Source organism: Anopheles darlingi, chromosome 2, assembly GCF_943734745.1.
Source record: "Anopheles darlingi chromosome 2, idAnoDarlMG_H_01, whole genome shotgun sequence".
NCBI lineage: Eukaryota > Metazoa > Arthropoda > Insecta > Diptera > Culicidae > Anopheles > Anopheles darlingi.
The window spans coordinates 71,935,074-71,956,056 of record NC_064874.1 but is presented as its reverse complement, the minus strand read 5'-3'; the positions used below and the strand labels follow the sequence as shown (position 1 = coordinate 71,956,056).

The window sequence follows — 20,983 nt, the reverse complement described above, 5'->3', positions numbered from 1 at the left end:
ATTGCGCACCGCGTGTCCGCGTGGGGTGCCAAGGACCGGCGTGACGTGGAGTTCATCCCAGCCACGGACGAACGAAACAGAAAATCGCTCTGGCAAAAGAAAGCCAGATTATTGCGTTTTTTTTGTTTTTGTTTTGCGAACACTCCCGAACCCCCAATTTGAACATTTGAAGCATTGTATTTCGTGGGCGCAGAGTTAACGGGGATATTAATGAGGCGTGCCGGATTCAATGATCATTCGGTTTTGTTATAAGATTTATCGATTGGAGATTGGAGGTCATAATCATTACTATGCGGTGGCCTTTTTGGAGCATAAAGCTTCTCTGCTATGATAGTTTGAGTTTACATTTGTGTAACATGTTTTCATCAGTTCTCGAAAAATTGCAATTTAAAAATAAATAGAATAGAACAAAACTTGTAATTACATTTCTGTGAACTAATGCGTTACATGCCTTGCAACGCTCAGCTTAACACATTTTGAAGCATCAACATTGCATGTTTTCCCAAGGCCTGCTACCTCTAAGCGCTTACTTTTAGTTTACTAACTGCTGTCTCTGGTACAAAATTAGAATGAGATGAAATCAAATATATTCGATAGGATTTAATGATACTAATCGTGGAGAGAAAGCAAATGAGAGTCAATAAATTGAATTTTCTTCTTGCTCTTGCTTGCTGAAGGAGAATACTGTTGGTATTTTAATGTTTATGCATTTTGAGTTAGTTGTGCAGAACATCCAGCAGTAATTGTACCTAAAACCTAAAGTCTGTTGCAAAAATTGTAAATGAAACCATGCAAAAACCTTCATAAAAACCCCGGATGCCTCCGATTTTCACTAAATCCTGCAGATTTAGGAACCGGAAAAAGCATAATATTTATAAGCTACACCAGAAGTCAGTTAACAATCGATAAAAAACGGATAAAAGATGATTTCAAAGACGGAATTACATTGCACACGTTATGCAGAAAGCATTTTAAATGGAATTGATAGTCAAAATGTTTACCAGAATGGTTCGTTACAATGTGTGAATCTCCTGGCAAACATCTTTCTCTTATAATTAGGTCCAACCATCGTAGGTGATTGACCACGCTCCGGGCGAGGATATACCCACTTAAAGCACTCTCTATCAGTCCACCGCTATAGCCTGTGCTTATTCTACGCCGAGAACCCAGGCAAAGACGATAGTTGCAACGTTTTTCTCATTTCCATATTTATTGGCACGTTAAAGGAATCACTGGAGTATACTATGTAAATAGCTATCCAGTATCAGTCTGTCCGAAGGTCCCGCGCGCTTCCTTGTCTCCCATTGTAGTGTGATGCCTTCCCGGTCCCTTACGGATGCTTCGGCTATGGTGTACGATACGCCTGAATGCATCGGATCGGGCACACACACCTGGTCTGGTGAAGTATAGAATATGTAAATTCTAGTGCTATCTAACTAGCCGACTATCCTCCCCGGCACCAGTCCGTAACGGTGCTACGGGCTGCCGTGGAGTAAGGATTACAATGTCGGAACCATGACGGTTCGGTGGTTATAGTATGTAAACACATGTAAAATGAAGCACTACTGCAAATATACATCAGGGCCAGTGAAGCAACAGCACATTCTTTCACTCCGACTCCGAAGCTCAACTATGGCAAGCATTTTAAAAAGGGAAAAACATACCGGATTTAGCAGAGCAATGCAGCCCTCGACAAAACTAAATGCATAATGTACGGGTTCTCTTGTTTTCGTCCAGTTTATCGTGAAAATGTTCTGTACTGTAAGGTACGGGAATGTTTTGCAAAGCAAATCCAGGCATCGTTGCCGTTAAATTATGTGAGAACGCTTAATCTCAGCTCGGCTCGCCGGCAGTATTACTAATCTGTATTCAAATTATTTTAAGGGATTCCCCCCATAAAAGGGAACAGCTTGAGTTGTAATAATTGAGGAAATTGCCAGGATGAAACCGCACAAAGTCGGCAAAGCTTCTCCGCCAAAAAGGAGGCATTAATGTCAAAAGGCGTACCCAGAAGTCACGCCAGATCTCGTCAGCCTCCGTTTCGTGGCAAGTTCTCGCCGCAACAAAACCAACACGCGTGCGAGGCGGCTAACTCAACTAACCGCGCTACCGTAACGAACGTGAACGCACTTTTACACCTCCACCACCACTGCTTTTACACCCTTTCAACCACATTGGACTGGTTTTGATGTGCAGATGGTACCATGAAGCAGAAATAAGGATATGAGACGGTCCCGGGGTGTCGCCGGTGCACGATTCGCACGAATGAAGCTGCTAAAACTTTCCAAATGAGCTTTTTAAATTATCATTCTCGCTGGTGTGTCCCCCCGGTGGGAACGCGAGAAACCCTTCTCGACATCCGACGATGTGTGTGTGTATGGGTGTGTGTGTGTGAGACTAATCATAACTCTCGGTTGTGCCCCAGTGCCGCCCGCGCTGCTAACAGGCCGGAACAGAATTATCGTACATGAAATTGAAATGCAAATTGATTTACCAGCCAGCAGCAGCCCAACCCACCGGCAGCAGTAGTAGAAGAAGCTCCATCCGCATCAGCAGAAGCAGCGTTTGATGTTGCTGCCGAGTTTCGTAGCTTCGTACCTTCGGGACCGACGATCTGGGTCGCGTTAAACTACGTTCGGTCGCGTACTGTTTGCTTAGGTTCAACTAGATTATCCAACACTTCACACTGGAGTGTTGTGCTGTGCTGGCTTACCACACTATGTGAGTGATGTTTGGTAACAGGATGCGCGGATGAGCGACATGGATGCGGCCGTTGTTTGCCGGTTAAAACAAATTTCTGATGACTTCATTTTACAGTGTTTTGTGGTTTGATTCCTTCGTGTCCTCCAAGAACGGTGCATCAATTCTTAATTTCCATCTTCCACTTCTCAAGGACCTGTATCTGTTGACATTTATTACTTTTAACTTTCAATTTATTTACTTTCAATTCCTTCAAAATTATTGTAAAATGATTAAAAATTATTTTCATTAAAATAATTAATTGAAACGAAAAAATGTTGAATGGAATTTTTAAATTAATACGTTCGAAAAGGATCCTTTCTTTCTGTATTTTCTTTCGTGGCGTAAAATATGAACACTTATCTTGAGTGCGTCCTTGATTGAGTTCTTCCCAATTTTCCACCTCAATTATTGATATGACCTTTCGGATGAACTTCGCGTTTGAGATGAATTTGAACCAAATTTCTTGTTAATTGAAAAGATTTTTTTTCTGGAATTTACGATAAGATTGTTTTTGGTTTTCAGACACTCTCTACTCCAACTCCCGGATCATCATTCTTGAGAAACCCAATCCTTGGAATATATTTTTGAAATATGCCCAACATAATGATTTCTGATCATCAGCATTCACGTACCGGCCGTTCAAATTGGCATCGGTACAATCATTGTGCCACCAGGCACCTTCACGGTTATGGGCACATTGTATCGATGGATCTAGATCATTATCTCGGTCCTTGGTTGTGAACTTCATGCCCTTGTTGTACGTCATTGCATCACCTGCCGTTCCACTGTACGATCCAAGGTCCTTCAGGATGTATTGCTCGCTCTCATTACCCACTTCGAATGCATCATATCGGGCGTATGCGTACGAACCATCGAAGCCTTTCAATTCGACAATCAATTCATGCTTACGGCCTGTCGTTATCTGATGCAATTTCTCCAAACCCAACCAAAACTCTTTATCTAAATCACCGAATCCATCGCGGTACTCATCCCAGCCACGGTAAAAGTCCAATGATCCATTGTAACGGTGTTGGATCACGATCCATCCACCACCGAATGCAATCTGTTCACAATACACTTTGAATGGTTCACTATCATTCTTCACGCGAATGAGATGTGTATCCGAGATAGATATCCGAGATGATATATCCTTGCACGAGGAAAAGTGAGTGTGCCGAGGCCTCAGTGTTGTTGTTGATGTTAGTGGCACATGATCCAGTATTTGCGGTGCCAAATTGTGTGTGGATTGGTTCTGTTTCGGCAAGACACTCACTATCTGTTGAGTAAAATTATGGCAAGAGCGATTTTGTAGCACTAGCACGACGTCTTGATCGAGTTTTTTAAGCGCATTAAAAGTTTTCTTTTGACTTTGTGCCTGCTTGGATTGATATTGCTTGAACACGTTTTGCATTTCTTGTAATTTCTGCTCCATGGCCTCCAATTTCGCCAGAAGCAACTCGAGTCTGATGCTGGGTGATTTCTTGTTCCCACCAGGACCTGGATCACTGGCGCCGACGTAGAGAGCCGCACAAAACACAAATAAACTAACGCGCAGTTTCATCTTTCGAACGCACTTTCTGTAACAGACCAAACAAACTGGAGGCCGAACCGGAATAATACCTTTAAGCTGTTCGGAGAGACGTTTTATACTGATTCCATTGCTGCTGGACCATTCTGATTTCGAGTTCCCGCTGAATGCCGGGTGCTAATTTCGGCTTGTTAAGGCAATTGCTATGTTGCAGTGGAATGCGGGAGGCTGCATCGACCGGGAGGCCTCCAATTGAGCGAAGAGCGCCTTGTTCCTTCTCTGTTCAATCGCTCCAATGTGGGTATTATCCATGAGTCATTCCAGTTCGGATCACTTCGCCCGTTTTCTGTACATGCGATCAGGTTGTTGTGTTCAGTCGTTGTTCACATATCGTTGATATTCGAACTATTATAACATTTATTGGATTGATATCATTCAACTGTGCAATCTGGTATTAGTTTGCTATACGTCTTTACACAGGCTGAACGTGTTACGTTTGATCAGAAGATCATATGAAGCAATAAAGAGTTCACGAAAGGACTGAAATAGAATCAAAAATAAAGACAATCATCATGCGTGCTACTCGTTATAGAATTCAATTGAAATGCTGACGAGTGTGAATCAGCTGCTCAAAATTTCGGCCAACGACGAAGCCTTTCTAATTACAGAGATCACAAAAAAGCCATTTGCCCAAAAGATCAATTGGTGTGTTGTCGTCTGATGCGAAAATCAGAGCAACTGCAACCAAACACAGTCAAACCCGGCAAGTGGCAAGTGATGAAGCAGTTAAAGAATACAAAACTGTCTCCTGTAAACCGAAGCTAAACGCTGCTAAATCTACCAGAAATCCCTCTGACTAAGGATAAGTTTAGCACTTCTCGACTCCAACACATAGAAAGTGAATCGTTCTTCAGGTCTCGGCAAACAAATACTAATCCTATTACATGTGCTCGTGATGAAAGAGGTTTACTATGCAGAACATTGTTAGATATGGATGTGTCATGATGAAGTGAAAACCACTGTTTGATATCATTAGAACCATTGCGCTTGACGAAAGGAATAACAAATTGGGATGCTGTTAGGAGTTGCACAGAAACAAAGGACTTGCGTACTATGCGTATCCGGACAATAAACAACCAACCGGTTCTCCGACAGCAGCGGATTACTATGCATGAGCTGCTCTGAATGCCGGTCCTGATAGTACAAATGAAGATTCGGAAATTTAAAAAAAAAACTCCTCTTCCAATTCCTTCGTTCCATCGGACAAATAAAACCAAATTGTCTGGGAGGTCTAATACATGGCGGTAGGAAGTAATACGTCTCACGCCTTCACGCTTTCCGTTTACATGTCCCCCCTCTCCCACCGGTACAGCATCAACCGACCGTCACTGATCCACATCGTTATCCGAGGACAACCCCAACGCGTCAACAACGTGTGTGATTTCGGGGAGGTGGGGACCACACACGATACAGCAGGATTAATTGGGAGCGTAAATTAGGAAACCTGCTGGGAGGACGAGAGCCACGAAACACACACACACACACACACAAGTGACGAACTCAGTAATATCCGGTTTCCGACAGGATGTAAAGGAACCGGTTTAAGTCGCCCCTCGGGGGGTGTACGGGGCCCAGGGCTCCGAGCTCCAAGAAGGAATCCTTCCTTCCTGTGTGCGAACCAGCGCCTGCTGTGACTGGCCTTCCTTCCTGCCGTCTTTCCTGTTCGCTGTCTGGAGCTACCGGAGTGCTTTGATTAACTATACAGGTGATTTATTTGTTAAATTTAATTTCGAAAATCAATTCCATCCAAACCGACCCCGAATGAGGCGGGTTGATGACGGCGGGGTAGGGGGACCCAGGGTCCTTTGAGGATGTGCGGTTGAGAACGCTCATCACTCCGGGAACCGGTTTCGCGCTTGATGGCACTTTGCGTATTCGCGTAGACACACCTTGGCCGCCCCACCCCCGTTTTCATGATGGCTTCCAGTACGTGACACCCTCACAAACAAAGAGCTCTAGACGTACGTAACGGTAGGCATGTCATCCGGTACACGTACATCGAGGCACACACACACACACACGCACGTGGTGCTACGAAAGTTCTTTTACAATTTTCTTCGATTGACTCCTTGGTGCGAGCGTTGCTGAGGCCAACGCCATTCCGATCGCGCCCTCGGTCGGAGCTCACCTGATTGTGACGCTCACAGAAGACACGCCCGGTGTGTGTGTGCGCTTGGGCGCAGGCTTTTCAAATCAGGAAATTAATTTCGGATGTAATGAACTTCTTGTTGTTTGCCGTCACGCGCTCTACCTCACTCCGGACCGACCGACCGCCCGGCGTTGCGGATGCTGTGGCCAAAGGTAACGCGCTCCGGCCGCGAGAACGGATCGGAACGGATTCCACGGGGGGAGAAGGAGTTTCTTTGGCGAACAGACACAATCGACTTCACCGACTCTCGCACAATCGACTTCACCGGTTTTCGCGCACCGGAAGCAGCCTTCACCACCGGAAGCGCAAACATCGTTAAACTCTGGCTTCATTAGGTCGATTGGAGTAGCTCGCCGGAGAAGGAACGCACTGGTGCGGGGGGGGGGGGGGGGGGGGAGGAAATGGAGGAGCATGGTTCTGAACCACCGGGACCATCGATGGCGATGTTTGTTTGAGGTTTTGCTAAATGATAGCAATAATGTTCGCCAGTATTGGTTTTCATCCCACCCCCGGCTGGTATCCCCCCGGCTATCGATGAGCACCAGGAGGAGGAGGATTAGGAACGGGCGTTGGAATGGAATGGGTTTTATTTTGATTGCTGGCAGCGCGCGTGGAAACCGCGAGAGGAATACTTAACGATTCTTTCGCAACTAAGCTATCCGCCGGTTTGGGGGGAGGATCATTCCTTTTTTTGTTCTTGCAAGGCGGTGGCACGTCAAGGGACCGAATCGAATGAGTGGGAGAGTTCTGCGGTTTACTGTCTTGGCGTCTGTGCCCCACGAATGCACGTTAACGTGCTGAGTATTCAATGCTTATGAGCATAAGACTCATTCTAGGTTAATTATTTCATCGAACGTGTGGGATGCGGGTTAATTAAAGGGAATGCCAACTGCCATTGCGAGATAGCTAATCAGAACTCATTGAACAGTTACAGAACGCGGCGATTTAAACGCTCACAAACAGGCACATTAAAAACATTTAATACTCCTTAGTATGGACTGAAGAAATGATTCTTGATTATGTGCTAGAGCAGAGTTGAAAATTGAATTGTTAAATCTAAACCGTGGCATGTCTTTAGCTGGAATTTAAATAAACAAGAATAAAATCAAACGATAAATACTCAACGATGCTTACCAGGCGTTAGATAAATGCATTGTTATATGAATATTTCATAATATGTTCTTTCCATTTTCTTGCTGTTACAAAAATACCAATAAATTTAAAGAGCATCTAGTAGCCCAAAACTTTGAAGTTTATAAAAATAATGAAAATATATCTTCTGCTAAGGGGAACATTACGGTACAAAAACAAGATTTCCCCAATATGTTGGCCAGCCAACCAGCAATCTTATCATGTAGATAAATTATGGGACCTTCCCTCATAAGAAACAACCCTACGAAGAAGCCAAATAAGATTAAGTTTCAATAGCAAAACCGCATGAAAGTCAAATCATTGTCATTTTACTTTGATCTCTTAGATACTATTGCTGACGTATCTTAGATACTATTGCTGACGTATCTGTATTCCAATACTTATTTTTAAACGCTTCATCATTATGCTAATTAGGATCAATATTTCAACCCAACTATTCGCGCAGAATGTGAATTTTAAATTGAACGAAATGAAACGAATTTAAACCTTTTCCTTTAATTAATTAAATGAGAAGTCTCTTCGGTAATTACGTCGTATCAATCAACTCCCTCGGTTCGGCTTCCTTTTCAATTTCCGGGCAAATGCGTCGCTGGCCGCTGGCATTATGTTACAGAAGTAATTAGTATGAAGCTGACGTAGCACTCGTTTCCGGGAAATCGGAGCCTGGTCCTGAATCCTGGAAACCACAAAATCAGCTCAACAGGAGAAGTCTTCACTCTTTGCACACTTTAAGCATTTCTCAATAGCATCCCTTCCGCTGAACACTTTAACTCTTGGGCGCTTCTGGGCCACTCCAACGGTCCCCACAGCACGGTCGGTCCCGAAAATCGTTGTACTACTTCCTGGCAAAAATCGATTCGCGTTCCCCGGGCTCCTGGCGATAGTGGCGTAGCGCGATACGCGGCGATTGAAACATTACTGTCTTCCGCGTTATCTTGTATCTCATATCTCGCGTCGCCCTCACCTGCCTTCACCGCCACCACACGGAACCGGTACAAGGGCCCGAAATAGTGCTGCACGAGTTGTTGCAGAGCTAATAGAGGACCCATCGACCGTTGCTGCTGTTGTTGTTGTTGTGGTAGTCAACTACCACCGACCTGGGTTCCGACAGCAGTTCCGACCGACCTCCGACCGGCGACCGATGATCGCACCCACGGGCACAGTAGTGGACCCGGCGCATAGAAAACCGCAAACAAGCACACATACCACACACCGATACTCGCACATACACAATATCGCAAACAAAACAAATCGTTTTCTGCCCCAAACCGCATATGCACACACACACACACACACACCTGAACCTGGACACTGGAATGTCAGGCGAGGGTGGGTGAGAAGCTAGGGGGTGGTGGCAGTGGCCGTACATCACGAGATAAAATTAAATGTTTGGCAAAGTCTGACATGAACATGCCGATAAATTTAACGCTCGATAGCGCACCGCGCGTTGGAGGGACGAAAAGGAGGGTCCTGGGGTGCAGAAGAACAGGTTCAGACCACCTTCCAGGTGCGCACGGTCACGCCGTGTTTAGTTACGTGTGTGTGTGTGTGTGTGTGTGGGGAAGGTTGGACGCGCGAACCTGGCCTACCTATTCCGCCAAAGGAGAAAATCCTAAAAACACACTCCAAGCACACACACACTACCACTGACACACCTCTGACCCCATCTCCGGGACCGGAACCGAACGGGTCGAAAGGAAATGGTAACTCCCGGAACCACCACCACCACCACCACACTGCACCCGCGTATGAATCCTGGCCGGCAGTCCCTCGCCCGCGGTTGTTGCGCGATATTTTACCAACGATAACGACCAGCGACTCGCGCCCGTCCGGTCACTGGCCGCAGCGCACCTTGCCATACACTCGACAGGTTTGACCCGGGAGGGAGGCGGAAGGTGCATCTAGAACCGATGCCGATGCCGATGCCAATGGCGCGCAGAACCCACTACCACGTGTAATTGCTTTATGCGCCGCGGCCCCCATTTCGCGATCGATTGTCGTCCGCGGAATAGGTCGCTGTAGGCCCCTTTTGGGCCCCCGGAGGCGACCGACTACAAATCCGGACCGACCTTCTCGGTATTTTTTTTGTTCATCTTTTTTTTTCCATGCCCAACCCACTCCATACTGGTCCCGTAGTTCCGTGGAATGGGTTGACAGTTTTTTTTTCTTTCTCGCTTCCGGTCTGGACACACTGAACGCTGGGAGTGGACATCATCATCCAACCTAACCGAAGATAATAGATAGTAATGAACTTTGGCTTTGACGATGGCCACTGGTTGCGAGGATGCAGCAACCGTGGATTGTACTTCGAAGGAGATACTTCGAGATGGTAGTAGGTCACGCTAGGCCATGGACGAGGATGGAAAAACATAAACTGCGTCAAATCCAAGTCGACAGTGATCAATGCTCTTTGCAGCTTTAGCGGGCTACAGACGCTCAATATTATTGGTCAACAATTGGCAAGACTACTTTGATATATTCAGGAACATATTTTCAGGAACTGGAGAACATTTTGCAGAGCTGGAATACGTTAAATAAATTCAAGTAACTTGGTAATATGTACCAATAATAAGTCGCTTTACACTTCATCTACACGGGCGCGAGAAAGCTGAAAATGAGATGAGAATGAAAAAGTTGAGAATGTCAAATCTCATACAAATGGAAATGTAAAGATACAAGTAGGCTGTCACAAATGTATGGGATTTGACATTCTCGCCTTTTTCATTCTCATCTCATTTTCAGCTTTCTCGCGCCCGTGTAGAGAATCGGTTACTCGAAACAATGCCTAAAAGTGTCCTCCAAAAGTCTCCAAAACTGATGCCTATTGTAGTTACGTAGTATTAACGAATTAAAATCACAAAAGTGATCATAGTACCCATGGTATCGTACCACCACAAACCGGATTCCTTTGCCTATAAATCAACACCCAAGGAATGTGTGTGTGCTCTGTGCGTAAAGACAAACTCATCATTACTTCGCTTTGATGTCCTAATGCAATTACTGTTACTGCACCTGAGACACACACACACACACACACACTCGGGTTTACTGTCACCATTTCGGCCCCAAAAAGCGAAACCCCCCTCCGGGCGGTGTGGCCACGGTCATCCACCATCGAGCCAGGATGAGTTTCGATCCCTAGCGCTCGGAACGTCGTCCTCCACGTCATGGACGCGATCATCGCTGAGCGACGACACTTTACACAAGCGAATCCGCACGGTGCGTGGTCCGTTGTTGCAGCTCTTATCGCCTCGATGAGCTTCCACACCACCACCGCCACGTCCACGACCGACATCGTAACTCGTGAACCCGGGAAGGTAAACACAGTTTATAAATTTGGCTCACAGACAACGTGTTGGACTGTCCGTCGGTTGGAGAGCTTGGCGCGAAATGCACGCAATGCGCCAAAGTGTGCACTCGACGCGAATACGCTGATACGGTTGCGAGTGACCACCCTGCACCTGCCCGCCGGCCCCGGCCCCTCGTTGTCCTTCCGCGTTCGAACCGTACCCGGTGGCAATAATTATAAAAAACAAATAAAGCTATCCCCGAACCATTGGCGCGCTCTGGAAGGCTGAAGAGGCTCCGGTCCGGCCTAGGATTCCGATCGGGCTACAGAATACAACGGCGACGTCAATGCAGCAACATTGCAGTCCTCCAAAAACCGAGGGATGGGGTTGTCCAAAATACCAAATTCAAATCCGCAAAACCCGTGAGCCCGGCCACGGTTAGAGTTGACATCGAAAAGCGATCCGAACGGCAAATGTTAGTACGCGGCACCCAACACCCCCAGGCCCCCTCTAGTGATCCTTATTCCCATTCCCGTTCGTCACCAAAGCTCTGGCCTCGGTGTGTGTGTGTGTGGTTTTCGGGCATTGGTTTCACGTTCAAAAACAAAATTGAATGCAAATAGCGGAGCGGAAAGCTTGTGGTGAGGCAAGCGGGCATCTAAACAGGCGCAAAATTACACACACATACAGTGTCCTGCTACTCCCCCTGCTGCCTGCCCACTGCTACCACTCTTTTAAAGCCAAACCACAAACATGGAACCGAACGCCGGAATCGAACGAAACGAATCACGCACGGACGGACGGATGTGACGGTGGCAGCGGCGACGGCGGCGTTGGCTTTCGCTACGCTGTGCAAATGGCCGACCGGGGGCATTCCGGTCGCGTAAAAGCGATTAAAAACGAACACCACACACCACAAGGCGATTGTGGCCTCGGACACGGACAGTAGAAGCGGGGGAAGGAGTTCCGCAACCGGGCGCCCGTTCTAGTCCTGGGGATTTTAGCTCATAAAATTGCATAATTGTGTTTTCACCATCGCATGAGGCCTTGTGTGTGTGTGCGTGTGCCAGCGTTGTTGCCAATTGCAATTCCAGCTCTGGACTCTGGACCGGTCTGCATCGGTTGTCGGTCAGGGAACTCGGAACAATCTAGGACCTTTTTCGGATACAGTACCGGACGAACTAGCGGACCGCTGCAGGAACTACGTGGCGTTCGATGTTGAGTTTCGATTCCCTTGAAGCTCGCTTCCCCGCCCCCATGGGACAGAAGGTGACAGAAGCCGTCGTGCCGAGTCGTGCAGAGGAGTGACATTAAGCACCGGAGTGGTCGAAGTGGTGGTATTCGGGCTTTATGCGGTTTACGGTCGCCCGGGTCGTGTATGTTGATCGTTTTAAGCGTTATTTGATTGTTATATGATTGTTGGTGTAAGTCGATTAAGAGCAGATCATTCCCGACATCCTCGGATCCGTTGCACTCGATTTTGGCACCGGAATCGCTGCGGGCAATGCTGCGGTGTGGCGATTGATTGATACGATTTTACGGTGCATTTCATAGACCCTTTGGACAATCGAGGAAGTTTGGCAGGAGCGATAGAAGCGGTAACTGAACCAGGGGGAGCTTTTATGCAGTTCCGTTAAATCATTAACATGGTTAGAAAGGACATTACATTATCGGATAGACCGCGTTGGACCATCTACAGGTGCTTTTGCAAAAAGGCTAATATTATAACAAAAGCTTTAGTGTTCTGCGTGCAGTATTAGTGAAAGTACTTTTCCAAAACAAATGCTGAGGTTACAACCCAGCAGAATATACTGTGAGTCTTTTAACTCAATTATTAGTCTATTTTGGAGAGTATTGGTTCTATACCAGAGTAGATAGATCATTTCACTATTTTTTAAGTAATCCAATGGAAAAAATAATATTTTGATTTGTATAAACAGAGAATCGGGTTTAGAATGGATAGAATATTTTAAGATTTTTTTCGAAGAGTGATAGCTAAACAAATCTTGTTCATTACTAGGCATGTAATTTAAGCAATACTTTTTAATTTAATTTACATATTTCATTTAAGCAACAATGCGGTTCTACAGGTCTAATTGTATTTCTGTTAAATTGAATTCTAATTAATTGCAGATAATTGTATAAAATTTTGCAACAATTTACGTGTTCCTTCGCATTCAAAAACAAACCTATAAAGAAGCAACGTTTGATAAAACCAATTTGTTCTTTTGATAAAATCGATTTTTTATGTCAACTTCCATGAATGTGTAAATTCGAACATGAATAGCTTCTGAATAAAAGTTCGTTAGGGGAGAGCCAAATTCCCCGTGTCTACAGACACCTGCTGGTGGCGTCCTGACCCGGGAGCACACTTTGCATCTGCCAGCAGTCCCGAGTGCCGAGAAACGAGCGAGGGAGTCCTCATTTGGCTCAACTCAAACCCACGTACCAGCACCGTGGCCGCGACCACGTCTTCGGTCCGATTTCCTAGCGATTGCTTTAATGATGCGCTCGTCCAACTTTGTTCCGAGTCACGAAGCTCCTTCCCCTCCTTTCTACACGCTCCACAGTGTGTCTGTGTGTGTGTGTGTGTATTGTGTAGGAATGTTGCAGTATATCAACAAAGATATTAACTTTTAGACACGTAATTTGATCCCCTGGCACGGAGCCGATGCATACACACCGGCCCCAACCAACACTGCATACATCGAGGGGCGGCGAGAAAACTCGAACTCGAACTGGTCCTGAATGGGCCGATGGTTCCCGGGCGCTGGATGGGTAAAGTTTTTAAGGCAAAGTCCATCTCCCCGAAGATATATCGCTCACGTTCGCCGGCTAATAAAATGCTCTTCCGTGCAGAACAAATGCACGCCGAAATCTTACGTGTAGCACGGAAACTTTCCATTCGTTTGCCCTTCCCGTGTTCGCTTCTGGCCGTCCATTCGGAGCACGTCCTTCCTCTCGGAGGGAGTCGAGTCTCGGCAGACAGGCCGTTTTTCGTCGGGTCGGGCCAATTCCGGCCCAGTGCCAGGCCCGGTGCTCACCTTTAGCAAGGAAATCAGTCTCGATGCTTCACGTCAAAGTTGGCGTTATTTAATCTGGTTCAAAGTTTTGCACCTTGCACCTTCCGGGAGTCAAGTAATGCGTCAAGGTCTGTCGGAATGTGGGCCAGATCCATGATCAAATGGAAATAATAAAAATGGGGCGCATTCAAAGTTATTTTATTTGTGTGGATTAGCTAGAAAAAGTAGCCAAGACTCGATTCAATGACGTAATGAAATGTATGTTTAAGTCCTTTTTTAATGGAAGATGAAATCTTCACGTTCACGTCAGCAGAACCTGAAGAATGCACCTTCAGGTGATTCAAACCATTATCAATTTATATTTCAGTAACTCGCCAAACAAAGAAGGAAGTGCATTTTACAATGTTCAATAGACCTGAATGCATTTATAATAGAATTAGAGATATGCAATGCTAAGACTGAAAGAACAAAGCAAAATTTCGGACCATTTTTTCGTGTAGTGTTGAATGTGTAATTTATTTGCATAAAATTGTTTCACATTTTGCGTATTTACGACAGTTTAGCCTATGCTTTTCCTCTTTAACTCTTAAACTTCAACATTTATACCTAGGAGTTGTTTTTTTTTTAATTTTGTTGATGAATTAAATTTATTTGACTTTTCATGTATCAGGCCACACAATTATGCGCGAATAGAGTTTTACATAAACTTTAATTAAAATTTGACTCCACCTTGTTGCACCATTGCTAATAATGCTTAGTATTTTCATTCTGTAACTTCAAAATGAACTATTGTATTGTTCTGCAGCGAATGTTGCATCCATTTATAGCTTCTACCTCGTATTTCCGACATAACATGAAGCACTCCCAACCGGCCCGAGCTGCAATGCATGGAATCGTGCAAAATGCACTTCAACAAACGCGGGAGAATTATCGCCCGAACTATTTATTATCTTTTAAGCAGAAATAAGTGGCCAAAACTAAGCCCGACCGCCCCTCCGCTACCATTACCATTTCAAGCATTATGCATCCCCAGCATCATCCGGTGACATGAAATTGTCCCCATGCCCATGGATGCCAGGAACCACAGCCCCGAGCAGCAACCGCCACAGCCGATGATTCTAGCCGTTTTGGTTTGTCTGTTTTTGTCGCACATTTCCAAAGCATTCCAACGACTTTTGCATCCTTGCGCTCCGTACGCGAATCGCACACCGTTTGTTACCGATGTAACGGTTCCCGGGTTTTTTTGGTTTTTGTTTTCAGTTCCCCGTTTTATTTTTTTCGAGACTTTTCAACGCAAGCGGAAAAGCGAACAAAGATAAAACTTGGTATAATTTCACCATCCTTCCCCCCTCCCATGCTCCCTGTTGGGTTGGGTTTTGGTGCTGAAAACTGTGCAAATAATTCATTCATGCAACATAAGAACTCGGCAACAAAGCTTTGGGCGGGCTGCGCTGTATGATTCGTTTTGAGTTACGACCACTTTCCCGCGAGTGTAAACCGCGACTGTGAGCGTAAGAGCGGGAGACAGAGTGAGAGAAGGAGATAGCGAACGACCTGGATGAGAGACCTCTGGTCGTCCGGAGTCCTCGAGCCCAACTGAGGAAGAATTTCCTTTTTCCGATCGAAAGACATTGTCCTAACCACAAACACAACCACATACACACACACACACACAGTCCTGGGCCGGAAGCAGCACAAAAACAATGCATCTTGCTTTGCGCACTCGCCCCGAAAAGGGTCGCACTTCAGGCCAGCCGCTCTAGAGAGCCGCCCAGCAGGCTCTGAGCCCCGTTGCAAAGGACAATGGGCGCGCTCCTAAATCAAAGCCGCTGCGACCGTTGCGTTGCTGCCGCTGAAATGAAGCAATCAACGGCACACGGTAAGTAATAACGCCGAAGCCGAAAACCGGGACAGAAACGGGCGAGGCAAAGTAAATGCAAACCGCAAAGAGATAAGAGGAAGAGATTCGCATATCCAGGCGCAGCTTCGCACTTGTCGTTAGATGCTGTGCTTTGGTGGTTTTAGTAAACATGATTTCTGCTTTAAACATACCCGGAATAATGACCTCCAAGTGCTTTGACCACCACAATGTCGTCATCCCTTAAACAGTGTAGCTAAAGGCGATGTTACAACCGCGAAAGATGCCCCTGGGGGGCGAAATTATGATTCAGTAACGCTTTCGAACACCATTTTGGATTAAAATTGAGGTAAACATTGCACAGCGGAACTATAACTTACCTTTGGCATATCGTGGCAACAATCTAAGCGATAGCCTTCATCCACATTGTCCTGTTAGTAAAAATGAAATTACTTTAAATTTACTTAAATAACAAAGCAACCAGACCAGCGACAGCAACAGCAACAACCACACCACAAAGCACTTCACTGTTGTTGCTCCTCGGGCATCTTTTGCACCGATGATGCACCGCAGCTGAAGACTTGAAGGCGGAAGGCGGAACCAACTTCCCCCCGTCTACCGGTCCCGCGCCCGCGAGCAAAATCCCCAAAGGCATGGACGAATATGGATAAATTTATTGTACCTAAATGGATCGTTATGCCTGCCATCAGGGGCATTATTCTCCATTCTCGTGGGCCATTCAGGGGCGCGTGGTTTCGTACAACGGCATACGGCCAGAGTATCTTCACTCTAAACAACGTACGTACGCGCACGGGCACATCTTCCAAGACCTCGGCGTGCCCGGCGCTTTTGCATAAACATCGTCTCGTGTCTCGTGTCTCGTGGTCTCGGTCCTCGTTCCTAGTGCGTGGATGCCATGTGGTGTCGCTCTACTCTAATGACGCGGTGGGCTCTAGTTTCTCGCTTCTAGTTCTTGAGCAGTTCTTGAGCGCCCGTTTTTGCACCCCTCGCCGCCTTAGGAAACAATCAGCAGCCGGCTGATGCTGAAGCAGCAACAGCAGCAGCAGCAGCAGCAGCAGCAGCAGGAGCAGAAGTGACGCATCCGTTTTTGTCCCACTGCTCGAAGAAGCGCATCGTGGCGAGGTCTTGTCGCCGTGGAGCATGCAAAAGACGTCTGCCGTGTGCGGAGGCAAAAAAGTAAGACATCATCACCAGAAGTACCCAAGAAGGCAGAAGCAAAACGCAGTTTCCTTGGCTCTCGGGAGGTTGCATGATACGGGGGTTGGCTTGCCTTCCTGCATGCCTGACTGCCTGAAGAGCAGCCTAAATATGCTTAATGAGAAGGAAAGGATATACTACTTCGCCAAGATTATGGGAATTCATGGCACTTGAGAATAGTTCGGCTGTTCGGCTGTTCGGTGTGGCTGATGTTGGTGGTGCTGGCGAGCATTTTAGCGAGATTTTCCATTTCCGGTCTCGTGCGTTCGGTTCCACGGGTTGCACGGGGTGGTTGGAATCGGTGCTACTAAAATCGCTGCTGCTACTGCTGCCGCTGCAATTACTTCAAGCGGAAGCGGAACGAAATATTTGCACTGCAAATACACGGTTGCGGACGACGGTGTGTTGCTCGAGCAACTTTGTGGAATTTTACACTCGGCTGAGTTTGGTTGCGTAAATCGGGCCTGTCCCAAGTAGAAATTATCTAACCAGAAGCGGTCTGTGTGAATGCAGGCATCTTAAACAGAGCAGAGCTGAAGTCGCGAGAAGATGAGGAAGATATCGAATTTGATATTTATCGAACACATTCGACTTGGTTTGTTTAGTTTGTGTTGATGATTTAATTTAAATTTGAATTTACGCATTTTCGACACAAAAGGGATTTACTTCATTTCATTTCATTTCGGAATCATAATCATAACCAGGACCATTGAGTGAATTTACAAAATTAATCATTTAAGTAATCCATGAACATCCGTAATACATTGCACAAGAAAATCGGGATAATTAGTGTCTCAGTTCCCAAGAAGATTTCTTCACATCAACAGGGCTTCAAGTCACCAAGCAAACCTTCGCGGAACAGTATAACGTAATTACATAGTAAAACTATTCTAAACAGATGATGTACTACTGCTGATAAATGTTTTAAGGGATTCTTGTTATGATTTTTTCCAGAGTTAATGTTAACAAGTTGCCATCAATTCAAATGGCGCGAAGAGTGCAGAATGTAAAGACACGAAATTATAAAACGAATGCACAATAAGGATACATACAGTAGGCCATGATGTATTTGATCATTTGAAAAGCGAAGTTATAACAATAAAACTTCTAGTACTTGTACTACTATTTATTCTATTTACATCAAAACAAATTCAATAGAACATATGTCAAATCAATGTGATGATTGTCAAACCACAGCGCTAATATCGTAGACGTCTTGTATCTGTTACTTAAAAATTAAACGACTAACAATATTAGAATCTTAATTTAAAAAAACAAGCGATTATCGGTATGAACAATAAACAGGTCACTTAGTTTAAACAAATGTCACACATTTAATTGTATTAATGTGTTCTCCATTTTCCCAATATAAACTCTAACTCTATTCTAAATGATCTTAATGCGCTACATTCCGAATGACTTCAACAACGTGCCCTCTTGTCACTCACAAAAGAGTTAAACCAAGTAACGAAACAAAGATTAACTTCGCAAAGTCAGTTAAAAACATGTATCCGATCGTTCAACAAACAAGCAACACAAGCAACCAACACCGGATAAACTCACAAACTCAGGGCAAACCCCTATCACTGTTCCGCTCGGCGAGCTGTAAAGCTCCAACAGTTACCAACGCGCGCGGAAGCGCGGACTTTTGCAAATCGACAGCAGGAGCAGGTGCAGGAGCATGGAGGGCAGGCGTGAAAGATAAATGTCCGCCCGCCGAAAAGTCCCACCTCTCTCTCTCGAGTGCTATTGGTCGGAAATGGCAGATAAACTTGACGGTCTCGCTTTACGGTACACCAGGAAGGCCATCGGACGCCCGGCACGGCCCGGCCCGGCCCGGATATCGGGCACCTTCCTCTAATGACTTGTTATTAGTGTTTGTGTTATAAAATTAAATAGCGAGCATGTTTTCTTAATGACTGTCGGTCGCTTGTACATCGTGAATCAACGGCGACGACGACGACGACTACCTTGCCGTTGCCTTGTAAGTTGTCTTTCCACCCCGGATCCGACACTTTCCTGAAGTGATACCGGTGGGAATTTTGGGGGCGAAAACAATAGCCCTCCTCTCTCCGCTGGGCCACCGAACTACGAGCAACCAACGGACGAGACCGAGAACAGAACAATTACTGATAAATATATCATAAGCGCCGGAGCGATGGCCGAGATGGTTGCTTCCAGTCCTTCCTACTCGCGTGGCTGTGGATCCGGTGCCGGTGCCGCTAGTCGAGATAGAACGATTAGCAATGAACGAACCCCAGCAGCGGTAGTAACCGGGCAGAAGCCCCAGAGGCAGCCGTGGGCAGCAGGATGAGCCATCAGCCGGTGTCGGTAGCAGCAGCAGCAGCAGGTGCCGCCAGCGACCAGAAGCAGCAACTGGCGGCGGCGCACCACCCGGCCATCCGGGCGCCTGAAGCCGATTGAACATCAACTCCCGGGGTGGATCGTCCTCGGCGAAGGATAACTTCTTTAACGTGTTTTCGGGCCTCCTCTCTACTCCTCTCTACACCCCCTCCCCCTCTTTACCCCTTGGGGGAGGGTGTAAGATTAATGCAATAAAGAACGCCGGCCTCGACGACGCTTGGTACCAGCTGCTGCCGGCAGGAAACGTGATCAAACTTTTGATGCTGACATCTTTTTCGTAGGAGGAGGAGGAAGAGCGACGAGGGAGGTGGACACGAACGCGGCAATGCGGCAGGCCTCAACTGCCTGACAGCCGGGCTAGGCCAGGCCACGGGTCACGGGCGGTTGTCTTTAAAGTTAAAGCTCATCACGTCGGTCCGGCGTCGGTCATCGACAACCATCATCCGGTTCGTCTCCGGTCGCGGATGGGCTGCATGATAAGATGGTGACCCCCTCCCCCCACTCCCCTCGAGACATTCTTCCGCCAAAAACTGTCAACCGTGAAGCGTGTGGCAGGTGCGGGAGATAAATGTGTTTCCGCTGGACCGTCGCGTCGCGAGCATCACCCCCCGGGGGGCGTAATGGTCGGTGAAGAGGGCGGGGGGAACCTTTGGTCAACGGCAACCAAATCGACCGACCGACCGGACTGGAGCGGAAGTGGAAGAAACAAGGCTCCAGGACCGTCTAGTCAGGTGTGACGTATCGATAGCTAAGCTACTTACACAACCAAGTAGCCATCGACAATCGCCGTTTCCCGTTGACCGTTCTCTCCGTGCTCGGCAAAGCATCACCATTTTCACGCATTCACGGGAAACGTAAATAGATAACGGTGATTAGGCAAAATGGGTATCGCGATATCATTAATAAAGTATCACAAGTAAAGAAGGGCAACCTCTCGCACCGACACCGTCCGTGGTCATGGTCGTGGTCGTGGTCGTGGTCGTGGTGTGTGATCTCGTCCTTTCATCTCACGGTAATGAGATCAAAAATGGTAACGCGAACAGGCGGTTTTCACTCCATTAGAGCACACCAGGGAGCAGGGTGGGGACTGGTGGCCTGTGTACTTGCAGACTGGCTGGATGCTGCTGCTGCTGCTGCCGTAGACCGTCACGTGGAGTGATACAATTTTCCTGGAACTGTCGATCCGAAAGTAAATGGAATGACGGGGGATGATGAGTTGGGTGTGATAATGGACATTGTGGAGTAGTTTCATCGGAGAGTGTTACCACTGTGCCTCGGGATACTCATTAATTTTTATTATTTTTTGTCAAAGTTTGTTTAACAGATGACCATAAATAATATAACATTACAGGTTAAAAGAATGACATAAAATATTCAATAATTTTATAGTAAATCATTTTATAGTATATATTATGAATTTCTATGTAATCTACTCGAATATTATTAAACCAATACGTATGATAACAGTTTGAATAGAACGTTTAAGCAAAAATATTCTTTTCAATATTTTTCGATTTTTTTTCTATCAACTAAAACCTTCACTTGTTATCATAAACATTAGGAAAACGTGTACAGATAGCTTATAACTACTCGATGAAA

The 20,983-nt window shown here is 46.2% G+C and overlaps 1 protein-coding gene across 1 annotated transcript; it reads right to left on the bottom strand.

The window, feature by feature from the left end:
• Positions 1 to 3,271: 3,271 nt before the first annotated feature.
• On the bottom strand, positions 3,272 to 4,344 carry LOC125951408 (microfibril-associated glycoprotein 4-like). Its single transcript, XM_049680234.1, has one exon. The coding sequence runs from the start codon at positions 4,301 to 4,303 to the stop codon at positions 3,272 to 3,274; it is 1,032 nt and encodes a 343-aa protein (XP_049536191.1). The 5' UTR covers positions 4,304 to 4,344.
• Positions 4,345 to 20,983: the final 16,639 nt, after the last annotated feature.